The sequence below is a fragment of the Sylvia atricapilla genome, chromosome 5 (genome assembly GCF_009819655.1).
Source record: "Sylvia atricapilla isolate bSylAtr1 chromosome 5, bSylAtr1.pri, whole genome shotgun sequence".
NCBI lineage: Eukaryota > Metazoa > Chordata > Aves > Passeriformes > Sylviidae > Sylvia > Sylvia atricapilla.
The window spans coordinates 2597053-2614406 of NC_089144.1; the positions used below are offsets into that span (position 1 = coordinate 2597053).

General features: G+C 34.7%; 1 protein-coding gene across 4 annotated transcripts in view; it reads right to left on the minus strand.

The window, feature by feature from the left end:
- POT1 (protection of telomeres 1) overlaps nt 1-17354 on the minus strand; it is a 56137-nt gene that overhangs the window by 14161 nt on the left and 24622 nt on the right. For all 4 annotated transcript variants that reach the window (XM_066318580.1, XM_066318579.1, XM_066318581.1 and 1 more), the window contains 3 exons: nt 10672-10962; nt 6553-6708; nt 358-518 (listed from right to left, as the gene is read on the minus strand). In XM_066318580.1, the coding sequence (XP_066174677.1) occupies nt 358-518; nt 6553-6708; nt 10672-10962 (608 nt within the window). The remainder of the gene's footprint in view (nt 1-357; nt 519-6552; nt 6709-10671; nt 10963-17354) is intronic.

Consider the following 17354-nt stretch of genomic DNA (forward strand, 5'->3'; position numbering starts at 1 on the left):
AAGTTTCAAGAGATCATATTAATGATGCAGATGAGACACTTTCCAAATCACTTCTGGAACATTAAACACAAAATAGTGCCGAAAGAAATATGTACAACTGGAAACAGAATTTCTGATAATGGAATGTGGAATTTGCTTACTTAGCATTTCCTAAGGAAGAAAAAAGAGCTTATAACCTTTGGAAAAAGGGGTAGATCACTCAGGAGGATTACAAAGATGTTCTACAGGCAGAAAATCAGAAGTGCCAAAATCTGAATGTTAGATACTTTTACAGTTCTATACTGTACAGTTGTTACATTAGCCTAGAATTTTCAAGAATGATCTAGAGAAAACCAATCATCTATACACAGTACTTACGTTTTTAGTTCCTTAACATCTGGGTTACTTTCTGGCAAGACTCCTATCCCTCGACCATAGCAGGTGCCACCATGAAGATGAAATTCTATATGTGAGACATCTTCATTGTCAGCACTTGCTTGTTTCGTATGAATACTGTAAATTCTCAGAAAACTTCCAATCTGAAAGGAAAAAAGAACCCACTTTAATAGCACAAAGTTAGTTATTTACATGGGAAATTCTAGTGAAGCTTCTTCCCTGTTTTAACTGAATCACAGGACAGCTGATGCTGGCAGGGACCTCTGTTGATTAACTTGTTCAGCTCTTGTGCCCAAAGCAGTCAACTAGAGCAGACTTCTTACAGTTGTTTCTGGAAGGGTTTTAAGTATTTTCAGGTATGGAAACTGCAAAACCTCTCCGTGTGATCTGGTTGTTTTGATTTATCAGAAAACATTATTGGCAGCAAAGGGTGATTCAGAACCAGAATAAGCCTCCTTAGTAAATTTAATTCTCAAACAGACTTCAGAAGACAGATCAAATGAGTTAATACATTCCCTTCCTGAGGGCATAATTTGCCTTCTAAATTCCCAACACAGCCCCACAGAGACTGACATCCCATGATTTGTCCTGGGAATGATCACATTTAGCAATGAACCTCCTGCTCATCATCATGCATGGCTTACTATGTTTCCATGTACATACAAACATATCTGCTTACACAAATTTCTCCTGCATATCTTATTCTTACATTTCAGATAACATGTTCTTAGCACCAGGACAGAAGACAATATGCATTAGAAACGGAAAGATACTGGCACTTTTCCTATCTCTGTTGGATCTCCTCAGGTACATGGAGAATATGCTTCCTGTTTTGCTTAGAATGATTTTGTGTTTTCCCAGTTTTGTCAAGTTGCACAAACAGACTTAGGCTAACTTATACCTATTATAAAGGAAGTCATGGAGTGGTGAACACAGAACACATCTTTTTTATTCTGCTTTTATTTCAAAATACCACTCCCATCATCCCCCAAAGAAAGCCCACACATCCAATCAAACAACAAAAACCAAGCCCAACGTTCTAAAGGGAGATAAAATGCAGACTCAACTACACAGTTAAGAAGTATTTTTTAAAAATATATAATCTGAGATATAGATAATAGGTGGTAAGTTACACACACTCAACAAACTGGTTTTATATTAATTCTAAACATCTTTTAAATAGCCTGATAGAAATGACAAATTACTTTAAATTTACTTCTATTAAAATTACTATTACAGCAGTCAGTTTATTAAGCCGTATTTCAGCTTCAGATCCAACTTTAACCAGTAGAAACTGAGAAAATGTTCCTATTAGATTGGATTGGTCATGTCATAGTACAACACTTTTAAACACATGCATATATGCATAAAAGCAGATGGAGAAGCAACTTGTGTCTAGAATCCTCCTCTGTAGCAAGGAACAAACTATGACTACATAATGCTGGTATCAAACTGCTCTTTTAAACAATAATTACACATGAAAAAGACAGCATATTTTCTAATTGAGGCAGCAGGGACATAAAAAGTGCACTTCAGCCCACACCTATTTTGCTTCTGGCATGGAGCTCTTACCAGACTTTTAATTGATCTGCACTTAGCAGGTTGCTCATTTTGTTCATTCAAAGCACCACCAGGACAGCTTGTGCATTTAGATGGCAGTTAAGAGGCTTATCCAAAGACTTTTTTTTTTTTCCCCCCTCCAGGTGCTGATTTCACTTAATTATGAATATCCAAAAAAGCAAGGGACATTCATATCATAAGACTAATCTAATGACTATGACAAATGCTTTTGGAGAAAGTTTTTTTTAAAAGTTCTTACCTGAGTTCCACTTATGGAATAAGCTTATGTAAATAAAGCAGTGTCAACCTACTTCCCAATTGCTAAGAGTAATTTGCATATAAGCAGGAAACAGTTGAGTTTATTTGACAAATTTCTTTATTTTAAAGAATAGTATATTTTAAGTAAGAATTTTCTCTGTGTATAAGCACAAAAATAAATATAGGAGAGGAGAGGTCAGAAGCCAAGAATATAAAATGCTGCATCTGCCTTATAAACTCGTGGGCTGAAATTCACATGAAAGTCAACTGAACTACATGTTCTAATGAAACATTCACTTTGCAAGATTTATCATCACTATAAAATAATCTTCTAAACATTTACTAGATCCTTTCCTGAAAATATTATGGTTTTTTATATATTTTAATATCACTCTGAACTACAAAAAAGAGCTGCATAATAATCATTATTGCCAAAGGTCTGTAAGGCTCTGAGTGCCAGTCCAGAGATGCTGGGGTGGACAGAATGCTGTTTCTGAGGATTCCTTTGGGAGGCAGCCTTGCTTACTGTAACAGCAGAGAGCAAAAGTGGATGCATGGATAAAAATGTTACTGTATTTCTGCTGGTTACAGAATGCCTGCAGACTGAGCTCTTTATACACCTGACTCAAAAGAAATTGTGAACTACACTGAAGTAAGCATCATGATTTCCAGAGCCATCACTAAAGTCTAGTACAAACCCAGCTCCTTACTTGACTTTACAGTTCTGTTTATGACCTATCTCGTTTAGAGGAAATTAATTTAAAAGTGAAATTAAAGTGAACAAAAACAAATCTTGCACTGAATAAAAAGATTTCTCTACGAATAGATTTCATTTATTCATAAAATAAAAACATTTATTTTAGTAATATAAAATATACTAATACCCCTGTTTTCAGTCTAATTCAAATACAACTATTTAAAGAATACACATTAAGGCCTGAGAGAATTGAAATGCAGAAATCATATATGCAGTTCCCTGTAACTAGTTAACTAGAACAACTTTTTAGCATAGGAAATTCTCATGATTATTTCAAATTATATAGGGCTGTGTTCACAATCAAACTGGAATTCAGTGAATTCACAACAGCATGTGCCACTGAGGATAAATATTCATATTTGTCCAAAAGGGCACACAAGAAGCTGTCTTTATCACCTGTATTCATTTCCTTTGACTATATTTATGGTTGATTATATTCAGTGAGACTTCTTTGTCACCCTTTTTATTCCATCAACAGTGTAATTTTATTGAGTAATAGTACACAACTTTCTGCAAATGGGACAGAGCATATACACAGCATTTGTGCACCATCTTGGGCAGTAAGAAATACCAGCTTACATCCATTTAAGAGTTTGAAGGACTCAAGAGTGGTGTCTTTGGGGTTTTTTCCCTTTTCAGTGAGTAAAAAGACAGAAGTGAGGAGAATACAACTCATGTGTTGAAGGAAAGTCACCTAGGTCTAAAAAATACAAAGCTAGATATTGTATCTGAGCTGTATGTTGAAAATGTGACTCTGACACTAGGAAAGCAAACTTCTTAGTCCAAACTACTATCATGAAAGACATGACATGATGTGATGGGATAAACAGCTGGAAATAAGCAAATTCTACATCTGAAGATATGTAATACAAAGCAAATACTTTGAAACTATGGACTAGGACTTGTATATATGCTCAAGGTTAATTGTTTTAATTGCATTATCCATAAAATGCATGGATCACATATTCAGTGAAAGACAGAAAAAGGAAATCTCTGACCAGCTGTAAGCAGCTGGAGCCCTGCTGTGCTGACCACTGACAGTCACCTTGAAGCTCACCACCTAAGCAAAATGCCCCAAATGGAGAAACTCATGTCACAGACCTATTCCCAAACTGCATGGCAAAGTCACTGAACCCCGAGAAGCTGAAGAATGTGGTACAATGGTATTCCAGACAGTTCTAGGCTGGGGTTCCTCTCAGTTCCTGAGAAAGCCTCATCTACTCCAGGTACACGGCCAGAGCAAGAGGGAAATTCAAGCAAAAGCAGTGAAAACCATTTTCTTTCCTTAGCTGCAGGTCTTGCCATGTCCTTATGCTCCAGGTAATACTCTGCTTCAGAGAAGATTTCTGAAAATTCTTTTTGTGATCTGTTAAGGCACCAAAATGCTGAAAAACCATAACCTTGCCCAGCAGGAAAGAAAGGCCAGTAAATATAGGGGAAAAAAAGACCACTTACAGTATCAACTGCAACAAACCTTCAACATACCTTTAACTAAAGTTCTCTCAGTTGAAAATTTTAAGTATTATCTGTCTTAGAAAATGAGATAAAGTGCTCATATCCTCAGTGTTCTCTGGACAGATGATCTAAACAAGAAGTTTTTAACAAACTCTTGCAGCAATATCCCTGAGACTGTGCCCCAGGATTTGCCAATGTTCCCTGTAATACATTACCCACTTTCTCTGGCATGTAGTACTTACTCAGAGCTTCCTTGTCTGAACATGTACCTACAGACAAGATTTTAAAATAAGAACATGTATTTCAGGGTTTTTTCTAAATCTGCCCTTCTTGCTATCAAGGTTGTGTAAAACAGATTGCTCCTACATAAAACATCATTTCCAAGTTCCAACTGTCATTGCAAATGGTACACAACAACAGGCAAGTGTAACCTAACAATTTTGTAACAATTTTCATTAAAAAAGGCCACTCTGAACTAGTGTTAGGTGTGGAAGAGAAGACTGAAAAACAGTGCACTTTTTACTGTTTCTGAAACTCCAAACTGACAAATATCATACAAAATATCTAATCACTCTTGGGAAGTTGTATGTGGATACACTAAATATTTGCCAGTTCTATACTGCCACATAAATGAATTTTTAAAAAAAAACTTTGCATAACAAGACCCTGAACTCAATAAAATACATATTTCAATTGTACTTTTTTATGATATGACATGATTGCCACTAGTATTTAAAAGCCTTTAATAAAAATACTCAATTTTAGGGAGAGTTACCCCCAAATTTTATATATATATACACACACACACATATATATAAAGTTTTCAGTGAAGTACAATCAATTCTACATGCTGCAATTTGAAATTAATAAATATTTCTGAAATTTAACTGCCAGCAGTGTATCAACCCTTTTTCTTTGATAACTCTGCTAAGACAGGCAACTAAAAAGTGGTGTACAAGAATTATCTAATTTGAAACTTCTACAGCTTGCATGACTGAAATTACTGCAACTTTGGACATAGCCAGAAGGAGAAAAAACACCCACCAGAGGTCAAGGGGGGAGTTTCTTAACAATTTCCTTTGAAATTATTAAAGCTTCTACTAGACTGTGCAGTATCCAGCAAAGGTAAAAACGCTTCATGTGAAAGAGCAAGTAGATAGAAAGTAAAAAATTGATAGAGAGGACGAAGACATCCCACACATCACACACTCAATATGTGATTCAATTCCTGAATATAAATGGGGGAGAATAATACAGGGAGTATTGTCAGTTACTGAAGAAAATATCTTTTCTTAATATTAAAATACTTCTTTCCTTCATATTCAAAAGATACCATTTCACTAGAACATCAGTTTTTTTATGCTGGTTAGCAAGAGAAAAAATCTGGAAAAGAACTTGCAAGTAATGAAATATTTCTGTCAGTTTTGTTATGAATTCTTACACAAATTCTGACACTTGTTTTGCTATGAACTGAATTTACTTATGAAAGGGGGTTAATTTATCAAAATGATTTCATGTCTGCTGATAGACCAAGCTTAGAAAAAGGTTATTACTTATCTTTATTTGCTGTGAACGTTTTCTTAAAAATGATCTTGAGTACAGAGGGCAAAGCATGAAATGAAAGATGCATTCGTTGCCAAGTTCCTGCACTCAGAAGCAAGATGGCAGTATTGCTGAAGATCTAATGTTTAATTATGATGTTGTTTTCTCTATCTAAGCATAATCAACATTACTGACCTACTAAATGAAGATTGCATTGCAAACTGCAGAAGCTTACAGAACAGAAAATCTTCTATTGACTTTAGAATTAAGGGTCTTTAACAGGACTACAGGTTTAACACTGCATTGTATCATTTAAAAATAATTCTAAAGCATAGAATACATTTTCTGAGTGCATAATTTTCATTGTATTATCTATTATGTTAAAGTGTCTGGAAAGTGCTTAATTGGAAGAATATTTTTATGGCAATTTTCAGGTAATGAGCCTGTTTAACACATGTTGAGGAAATCTGCATTCAAATAAAAGTGAAAGATAAAGAGGCACATGAAACTAACTACAGCAGGACTGAATTGATGCATTCTCTGAAGTGATTTCTAAGCAGAGAAAAGGTTATAAACAGAGAGTGAAATACCAAACTGTGCATTACCATCAGTGATTCTGCCAGCTGTACATGATTGTCATAGACCAGAACATCCACCGCCAGATCTCTCAGCTGATGAAGAAGAACTTTGTCTCCTTCCAGGTCTTTTGCTTCCACAGGCACCTTCCATGTGGGGTAGGGACATTTAGTGCCATCCCAAACCTGCAAGGCAAATGAACTATTTCAATGTCCTCAGAATATTTTTAGATTTAGATTTAAATAACTTTTTGAACTATTTTGATTAAAAATTATTAACAATAGGAGAGCTTAGTTGCAGTCTCAGTCTAATACTCCTTAAAATACTTGAATTAGACTTCATGGGATTTTTAAGTTATTGCTCCTTACAGAGCACAAAATAACCTCTACAGAGAACATAATCAAGTGTTAAGGCCTGGAATTTGTTAATATTTAAATAAAAAAAGAAAAAGAACAGCTCAGCTCAAAACCTCAGCTGTATATCCAGCACAAAATGACACAACATTCTGAACTGGAAGGGGCCCACAAAGATCATCAAGTCTAACTCTTCAGTGAATGGTCCACATGGGGATTGAACCCTCAACCTTGGTGCTCTTAGCACCGTGCTCTGAACTAACTGAGACAATCTTAAGGTCAGCAGTTACAACTATCAGAATTAATCACATGCAGAACTGTCTGAACTTAATATATTAATCCTGCTAGAGGGTTTTTTTAACCACTCCAGCTACAGTATGTGAAGACTCAGTACACAGCATATATTGACTTAATTATTGATGATTTCCTGTATGAGCATACACTGATAGTTATCCAGAACATATTAGAAAAACATCAGTATTTAACTTATATTTATTAACGAGGATTCTAAAACTTGTTTGCCTAAAGGAAAATCCTTGACACACTCCCAGTACTGAAATATCAGTAGTTATTTTTCAGCTATTGAAGTGCTGTGAAAAGGTAAGCTTGCTCACAAGCTTAACACCTTAAATCTTACTTCTTAAACCAAAATCTTACTTCCTAACCCAAACATTATTCTGTAAACTACAGCTTCCTGAGTTTCTGAAGATATACTCCTCTCAAAGACTCAAAAATAATGGCATGATCTATAAGGATAATAAAAAAATCTAGGAGCACTTGGACTATATTTCTGAAATGGTGCTTTTCATAGGATTTCATACATATAGGTTCAATAGAAGAACCTGTTTTCCAATTTTCAGAGAGTCTGTGATATCAAGGTGCTTTGTCCCATGAGTTAGGCACCAGAGAGGGCTAGAAAAAAAAAGACACTAAAGCCTAATTTTTAAATTCCATTCCTTATGCTTGACTGCTTTGGATCAACAGACCCACAGAGAAAAGATCTAAGCATCAGCAAAGCCATGTATAAATGCACTAAGAATAACTCCCAGAATACACATCCAAAATCAAGAGATAAAAGCGAAAACTGTTCACAGCAAAAATGACCCATGACATCAAATTATGTTGCCAAATAAGAGTATATTCTGAAGGACCCAGATAATGAGGTGGTACATGCTGCCACAGATTAAAAAAAGCCTGTTATCTTCTGATCCTGCACCATGAAATACTTAAAACCACCTTTGAAAGAGAGGTTGTCTGTTGCTTGAATTATCACATCTTTTCCAGAACTCAGCCTGAAAACAGATTTAGTGCATATATATCAGAAATTTAGTCACTCTGACAAAGTAAAGCATCTTAGGTTTGTCAAGTTTTCCATTATTTTTCAACTGGCTTTACTTGGGACACTTTGGTAATTCTACACTGGAGAGATGATCTGACAAATGGATTAAAATAACCTGCATGCTTCCTGTTCAGATAAAAGGATGGTGACTTAGCTTTAAAAGGTCCTTAGCCAGAGGAACTAACAGGGCTGGCACCAGGACACCTTTTAGAGGAATTTATAAGCTAGTGAAGTTTCTTTAAAAAAAACCAACCTTTCAAAAGTAGTTGGGTTTGGTTTTTTTCTTGCCCAAATACGAAAACAAATAAAACTCTCTACTTCAGGAGCTTGGCAGCTCTACTTTAACAAAACATGAAAACACCCTGGTTTCAAACTGTCCTGGTTTCAAAAATGAATACTGGAATAAAACCCAAAATTAGTTAAATTAATTCTGAATAAGAAACTATTAGTTGTTCTATTTCTAGTCATGAACAGACTGGAGCTAAAGAAAAGTTTATGATAACACTTGATCACCATGGTTGGAAAACACTGAAATGGAAGAGACAAAATACCTGTTTCTATCTTCAGCAGAATATCCTCATTGTACTTACCTTAATGTACACAATTTAACTGACAGAAAGGAAGGTAGGAATAATAATAACATAACTATTCTGGAAGGTATAAATGACAGAATAATTTCTAGTGTGCATTCTTTAGTTTCTACCAATCTGAATAACAAAGTTCTTGGAAAATGATAAACACTAACAGGTCAGTGATACCATCTTTATGCCATGTCCAACTCCGCTGCTGAGCAAATAGGAATTAATTTATCAAGTGTAATTTAAATGTTATGCCACAGGTGATGTACAAAATTGCTGAAATTCATTTTAGTTGTCTTTGAAGCACTAGGTTCAATCTCCACACGAGATCAATGCTTAAAATAATAATGATTTTAATAGTATAATCAACCATTAATTTAACTGATATACTTGGAATAAAATAAATGTAATTCATTGTGTAATGCATATGCAAATATAATGCATAACCAAACAATACAACAAAATAGTATGTAATGATCACTCAATTTGAGCTGGTATTGAATTGGTTTTTCTAATTCTTTATTTAGCAAATCAAGAAAAGAATCAGAGTCTACAAGTTTTTAGAAAGGTTTCTTTTCTATCACAACCAGTACCTGATACGAGAGATGGATTTCTCCATTGTGGAAAATGGAGGAAATTAGCAACAGAATATTAATGTAGCATTTTTAAGCTTGCCCAGTGTATTTTAATACACATTTAAGTATTGAATATTTTATGCTAAAAATTGATCTACCATTATTTGACCTCAAACTTCTAACTTTCTAAGTCTATCCTAAGATTTCCCCACGTCATCAACTTTACTATACAAAAGTGACAAAATTGACTTCAGGTGTTACAACACAGAAAAGTGTGTAAAGAAATAATAATTTAAGAAAGCACCTGTCTCTGTCCTTCCAAAAGTTCCTTCAATACTGAAGATACTGTTATTAATGAACAATTTGATTACAGCCCACAAAGTCATGAAAATTTACAGGGTCGCATTTGACATTTATTTCACAAGGCATAATTAAATGGAAATATTTGTAGCAGTTGCAGAATATTTTCCAGCATGCACTTAAGGTTTGTTTCTGTGTAGTAATGCATTGTTCTGTACAAGAAAAATCAGGGCTGCATAAATGAAGGAATAATGCCAAGTGCTATTTCTAAAAATATTGTAACAATACAGTTTAACACAGTAGAACCAATATATAATTTTATGAAGTCATAAAGTGGAAAATAACAGCTTGATCATTACTCATGTTTTAACAATCAAGTAAAAAAATAAATACAGAGGAGTTTTGGAATAACACCAGACTGAGAGAACTGAACTGAAGCCAGGAATATTACTTAGCTAATGTTAAGGACAACCTTTAGAATATGGTCCCCTCTTCCACGGCACTTTGCACTTTGTATTTTCAGTGAGCAGAGATGCCCAAAATGCTTATGTAAAAGAAGCTACCTGAAATCCATTGTGATAACATAATCAATTCCTTCTCTTTTAGGCAGTGCTCTTTACTGCACTAATCATACCCACCAAATCTAGAAAAACAAGCAATAAATGCTGCTAACTAGAAAACAAGGATAAAGTTAAAAACTAACAATATTTTTCAAGGTTAAGAAATCTTGTGATATTTATCTACAAGTCTTTGTGAAATTATGATCTATATAATGCCATCTTAATAAACCTCTCTAAAAACCAAATGAGGTGATCAACTTCAAAGACAACTGGGTTTCCTGTTCTGTTTTCATAGAAACAATATAGCCAAGGATCACAGATTTTTTTACACTAAAAATATTTATCTACATAATGATTATTTAAATTAACATGTCTGTTGTATTGAAAAATGTATCACAATATCTTAATAAACCCAACAAAATATTTTTAAAAAAGAACTCTACCTTGAGAAGAAAAGAAGATCCATCCACTTTTGCTTTTCCTACCAGCTGGCAAGTGAGATCAAAGAACAGCATTGGCTGAACACCAGACAATTTTGCTGCTGGTCCAGAGATGGAAATATTACTGGCTGCCCAAATACGTAATTCTTCTATTGTTTTCTGTTCTTCATCCATGAAAGTGTACACTTTGCTAGAACTTCGAGGAACTATTGGAGCTCCTACAGTTCCATCAAATGTTAAGGATGCAAATCCTCCACTAGTAATTCCCTGCATCTGTCCATTGTATTCCCTGATCTGTAAGAAAACAGGAATGAAAAAAAAAAAGTTTGCACTGCAAGGAAAAACAAATATATTTCTGCTTTATCATGTGCATGGAAAATGGACCATTGATCATTTCTGTTCCTGGTTCTACTGGGAGAACAGAGTCAAAATAAAAACAATACAAAAAGGTAAAATTAGTATAAATAAGAAAACAAAATGTATAAGCAGAAATATAGCCTTACACAAGAAATTTTTAAGTGGCAGACTAATAACTACCTGTAACATTTATACCTACAGCATCTTTGCAGAGTATTTTATTTGCACACATCAAAATACTTGTGTGGGGAACATATCAGGATTGCCTTTATAAATGGGGAAACTAAGGTACAAGAATAATTATTTTTTAGGGGTTACACAGCAGAGGAAATGGCAAAGTTATTACAGATTCCTGCTTTTGCCCCACACAACAGCCCTGTTTCCCAGTATAATGGAACTGAAAAAAAAGTATCAGTTCAAGGAGGTATTTTTTTTTTCAATAAAACAAACAGTGATGAGCTTTCATTCCTCAAATTATGAATACAGCTATCACAATTACTCAATGTCTACTGCCCTGCTCACGGCAGGTTTCCCAAATCCTGCTGATTTAGCTGTGCATCTGCTGCCATATGAAACATAGTATTTAAAGTCTGAAGCATTCCTTCAGGGGTCTAGTCTAGCTCCCTGCAATTATAGATTTCTCTGTATCAAAGCACTGCATGGCTCATTATTCAGAAATCAGTCTGTTTTGATCCATCCCTCTAAAATTAATGTCAGGTTACCAAGTAAGTGATAACAGGCATGGACACAGCATTTGTAAGACAGTCTAGCATGGGATTCTCAGGGCTCCATCTTCAAATAGCTGAAAATCCCACTGCTTTGGAAGTGCAGAGCATGCAATATGTGTCAGAAGTTCTAAACAGCAAAACATGGCCAATGATTTAGGCCTGTATTTTAAAAACATGGTGAAATTTAAAAAGCACACAGAACAGGCCTTCAGTGACCTTGGAAATTCATAAACAAAGCACTTCTTGGTGACAGGAACTCCTTTAATCCCTGTCACTCTGACATAATGCATGAAGGGTCATCTCTAAGATAAACTTGGATTTACGTAAGCATTCTTCAGACCTGACCAATGGAGCAGATCAATTCAGGATGTGGTTTTTCTTCAGTGAAACACTGAAAAGCTTTTATCTTTTAACCTTTGCGCTTAAATATGGAAAATTAAAGAAAAGCCAAAGGACAAATAAGGAAAATACATGGTTTCATAATCAATTTTCCTCCCATTATCTATGATCTGGAAAAATTTGTTCCCCTGTAAGATGTTCTCTAATATAAACACACAGATTTACTTTAGACACTATCACTGGCATTATATTCCATATAATGTAATATCCAGAGGGGATGAAAACTCTCATCATTTTTACCTATTCATCCTGTTCCAAAATATACTTCAAGAGTATTTTTCATATCTTGTCTGACATGTCAAATGTTTCTTGAAGTGTTTTAATTTCTAATTTACCTATTCTTTTATTTCTTTACTACTTCTTTTAAATAATTATAAAAATATCTTGCTTTATTTCTTAGTAAAAATTCTTTCCTAGTCTTCTACAAAGGCTCTAAGCCTTTCACAAAACCAGAAAGAAAGTACTTTGTCTCCCTGGACTTCCACTAATATTTTACCATAAGTTATTTTCCTCTTTTCCCAAATCCTTTATGTCATGCCTTGAGCATTCAGGAGGCTGACACTCCTGACATCTCCCACTACCCTCAGTTAATGAATTTGGAATCAGCCTCATTGTTGGAAGAGGCAATTATAAAACTAAAACAAAACAACCAAACCAAAACCAAAACAAATCAAACTCCAAAACAAAACAAAATAAAACCAAAAAAAACAAAACCCAAAACCAATCAACCAACCACCCCTAAAAAACCCCAAAAAATCCCCCAAAACAATATGTAAGAAGGTAGACCTCAGCTGTCATGACTGACTGTAAAATTACCAATGATTTTTAGCAAAACCAGATGTCCTCAGGCACAGGCCAGTGGAGAAGCCACTGAGTCCTCTCAAATGTAAACAGAATTCAACAATATTATCCAGTGAACAACAGGAAAAACCGGAGAAAATGTCAAATGGGGTACAGCTGGAAAATTACTTATGTTGGACCCATGGAAGAGATGATGGTCACCAGAAATTCTCTGGGCTTGTCCTTTGAAAACAAATCATCGCAGAAGTGATGAGGGACCACTGGAGTGTAGAATGAACAAAATCTAGGGACAAATGTTGTTTCTTTATGGCATCTTAAGTAGATCTCAGATCAAGTTAAGCATTGGTACTGCAAACATGATGTATTTTCCAAAGGATTTTGGAACTGAATTAATCTCATAAAAGAGTCCATCTGAGATTTTACATATGACCACAACTACTCTTCAGTAGACTTTGTGTCATTTCTAGAGGACATGGACATAGTTTTTAAAAAATTGGTGGGGGAGGGTGAAGCAGGATGGGTTAACACAGAGGTGGGCCAGATGGCTATCTCTTCAAAAATTCCCTGAGAATTTGAAATTATTTTAATAAATAATGGCTGCTAAATAAAGCTATCCTCTGGGACAAAACCAGAGCAGATAAAATGCATTTGGCTTGTTCTGAGCAAGCAAGTAAATTCCAATACACATTGCAGGAGTCTTTGGCATAGTTTTTGTAAGCTAAAGAACAATAGGTGACATGTCACCTTAACAAACTGCATGGACAATAAACTTCTGTGATTGTCATTTGATAGTGCTTTATGTGGGGTACAACACTATCCTGAATATGGTTCTTGAAAACAAGCTAATCTTGAAACATTTATAAACAGCTTTGCAGCAAAGTAAAATACATCCCTTTTTTTTTCTTTTACTGAAGATGGTGTTATTCGTCTCACTAAATGGAAAAGTGTGATAGTAAGTGTATAAAGCTGGAATAATAGCATCTCCACGGTAGTTTTCCATCAAAACTGATTGTTAAATTATAGAACCAAAGGACTATTATGAAACACTGCAGTCACAGATCATCCTAGAATATCAAAAAATGCCTAGGGAAACAACATATACCAAGCTAATGTACAGGTTTTTATACCAAGAAGAAAGATTTTATTTTTTTTATGATTGTCACTGATGATATTTGCGTGAAGGAAAGTATCCTGTCAGAAAAAAACCCCACCAGAATGCATCTGGTATATTCCATTATATTTTGTAAATGTTTTCTCAGCTTAAGTAAATAAGTCTAACCAAATTTGGATAATATGGATGCTGATTATATTTTCTTATATTTTAATAATGTAATCCTGGTTACTTGTTCCTCCAGCTGTATGAACAGAGAGATACTAATGAAATAGAGCAATCATTTGAAGTATAAATTAAACCATTTTCAGTATGTTTAAATATCACAAGAAGAAAACTGAACTATCAAAACTATCTGCAGGCACCTTCTAAAAGAAAATTAACAAAGATAGTCACATGGAAGTAAAATGATTCTTTTTTTAAGACATGATAAACACATCCAGATATTAGGACCATAAATGATTCTCTAGCATTCCTGAACTGCTGCCTGCAAAATAAAATTGTCAGAAACATCTGCAGCAATGGAGTCAGAAATAAAAGAAGAAAATGAGCAATACATTGTATTTTATTTACCAATTCAATTCATCTGAAGATATAAGTATTTAGTGGAAAAAAATGTATGCAAAAAGTTTATATACTTAAGCCAGTTGAAATAATTTCTGGTTTAATAATTTAAAAAGTCAGCAGGCACTGTGATACTGCTTTAGAAATATTCCTCAGAGAAAGTGGCATATTTAAGGAAATTCCAATTGAGTAAAAAACTACTATTTTGGAATGTTTTCTACATATTTAAAATCTGATCCAGTAACTTGATATGAAAATCATATGTGCAAATTTCTAGGACTTCAAATTACACTATCACTGCCTGTAGTCAGAATTTCCTAACATTATTTACTATAGGAAAAATACTTGTTTTTAATTTAAATTTAAAAAAAAACCAAAACAAAAAACCTCACATTTGAAGTGAGTTGCACGCTTTACAGAATTCTTGAAGGCAAACCAAAAGCAATAGTAATAGTGATTATTTCTGAGAAAAAAAGGTAGGCTTTTTCTGTAATAAAAAGAATCCCCTAACTGCTTGCTAAAAAAAAACCCTTAATTTCTTCCACTCTCCAGAAAAAGAATTTGAAAACTGGGTACCAGTGCAACAGACAACACGCTCTTCAACATCTGTTTTAGCAGAAAGTCTCAAACCTGATTTTGGCCAAGTTTATATATTTGGACCATATTTGCTCAGAAGACACTAAGAGTCCAGGAACTATATTGAGCCAAAGTTTCATGATCATTCAGTGTGCTATATATCCAAGCCCCAAAATTTTCCCCCTCATCCTCATCAACCTGACAGCTACAGCCAGAGTGAGCAGATACTTCTGCTCTATCTTTATCTCAGTACCTTCCACATTGCATCAAGCAGAAAGGTGAAAAGAAATCAACTTTCATTGGACAAACTGGATAGAACTAAAGTAGTGAATATAAAGAACGAGCAAACTGCTAAGTGCAAAAGTAAGATTGCTCCTGGAAATAACAGCAGATTGTTTAAAGATCAAAGTAACACAGTGTTAAGTGTTACTAGATTTAGGAGAGTGATGCACAAGAAGAGAGACAGAACAGAACTAGTGACGATAACAGAAATAACCAGGCTTTTGTGTCAGATTTCTACATGCTCAGATCAGATAGAAATACTTCCAAAGTACTTGTCTCTTAGTCTGGGGTTAATCAGAACATTCCTATCCAGAAAAAGACATCTTAGTGACTCTAGATCATTTTCACTTAGAAAAGAATTACACAGGCTCTCAGTTCAAGCATCTCAAGAGACACAGACTGTGAGCAGCTGGAGGTCTGTTAGGGCTGGAAACCACTTAGAACAGCTCAAATGTGATGAAAAACAAAGTGTATATGAGAATTGATTTGACAGAACCTCTCTTTAAATACTGGAATATCTCAGAGAGTAATAAAGTACCAAGGACAAGCAACAAGGATACTAGAATGATCTCCTCAAAAAACTGATGCCAAATCAGAAAAGTGATGTTCCTTACCTGTGCTATATCAGTAGGTTTCCTTAGTAAGTTTGTGATAATAATAAATAGTAGAAGTTAGACTATACTATGTTTGCATAAAAGAGTGTGCATACATACATTTCCTGACAGTGGTCCTGTTTTTTTAATGTGTTTTTCTAATTTTTAGAAATCCAATACTGACCTACCACAGCCATACAACTTTACAATTATTTTACTTTGACCAGTTCCTTTCTACTTTCTTCCTTTTCACATACATAAAATATGTACGCAGTTTTCAGAAGGCATAAACTAATTTTTACCTCCACTGAATTTCTGAAACAACTGAGTTTGTATAACATTCACCCTGATAGATCCAGAGAAAAAGTTAAAATTTAGTGCAAGACTTTCCCATCTGAAGTCAAATTCATGAACTTCCAAGACTGCTAACACATCTCAAGTACTGATCAGCAACACAAGCTTCAAAATATAAATACAATTTAATCCCACACTTATTATATATACACATGACCTTACAGAAGTTTTGTACTAACCCAGAATAAGTTAGTTAATTTCTTTCTCAACTGAAAATACTTATAGAGGAATAACTTAAGACAGTTTCTGAATCTTAACAAGTTCTTTCTTAATCTCACCAGTATGAAACTCAAATACTGGATAAATCTTACCACTTTTTATATTTATTGTCATGGGGCTTTCCTCTTTGTTCTCCTGCTGCAGCATTTCAAAATGTATATGCTTAGTACTACAGCTATTTATCCCTTTTATCATCCTTTTGCACAATCCTAAATTTCCTAGATCTCTCAAGTTTCCAAGAACAGTCTCAAGAGTGTCTAGATATGCAGATTGAGGTGGGTTTTGGGTTGTTCCCCCCCCTTCAATGGCCTTTTTCATTACATTTATTCATTTTTGCTATAATTATTTTACACGAAAAGTAGATACAAAATTATATACGGTTATTTTGCAAATTAATGGCAAAATCCCATCTTTGGTCCTATTATACACCTCCTTAAGTATGGTCCAGCATTACAAGGCTTTTGTTCAGGCCTTATAGGCTGGTTCCTCTTCCCTATAGAGTTGCAGCAGGCATGAGAAAAACATCCAGCAGGAGCAATATCAAAGCTACCAACAGTTTCCTGCATGCCCTTTGATACAGGTAAAGGCAGTAACACAGGATATCACTGAAGCAGCAGCAGGAGCACACTGCACACGAACAAGTCCAGACAGATTCCCTTTACTGGAGTTATTCTCCAGCTGACCTAAACTGCTCCACAACAG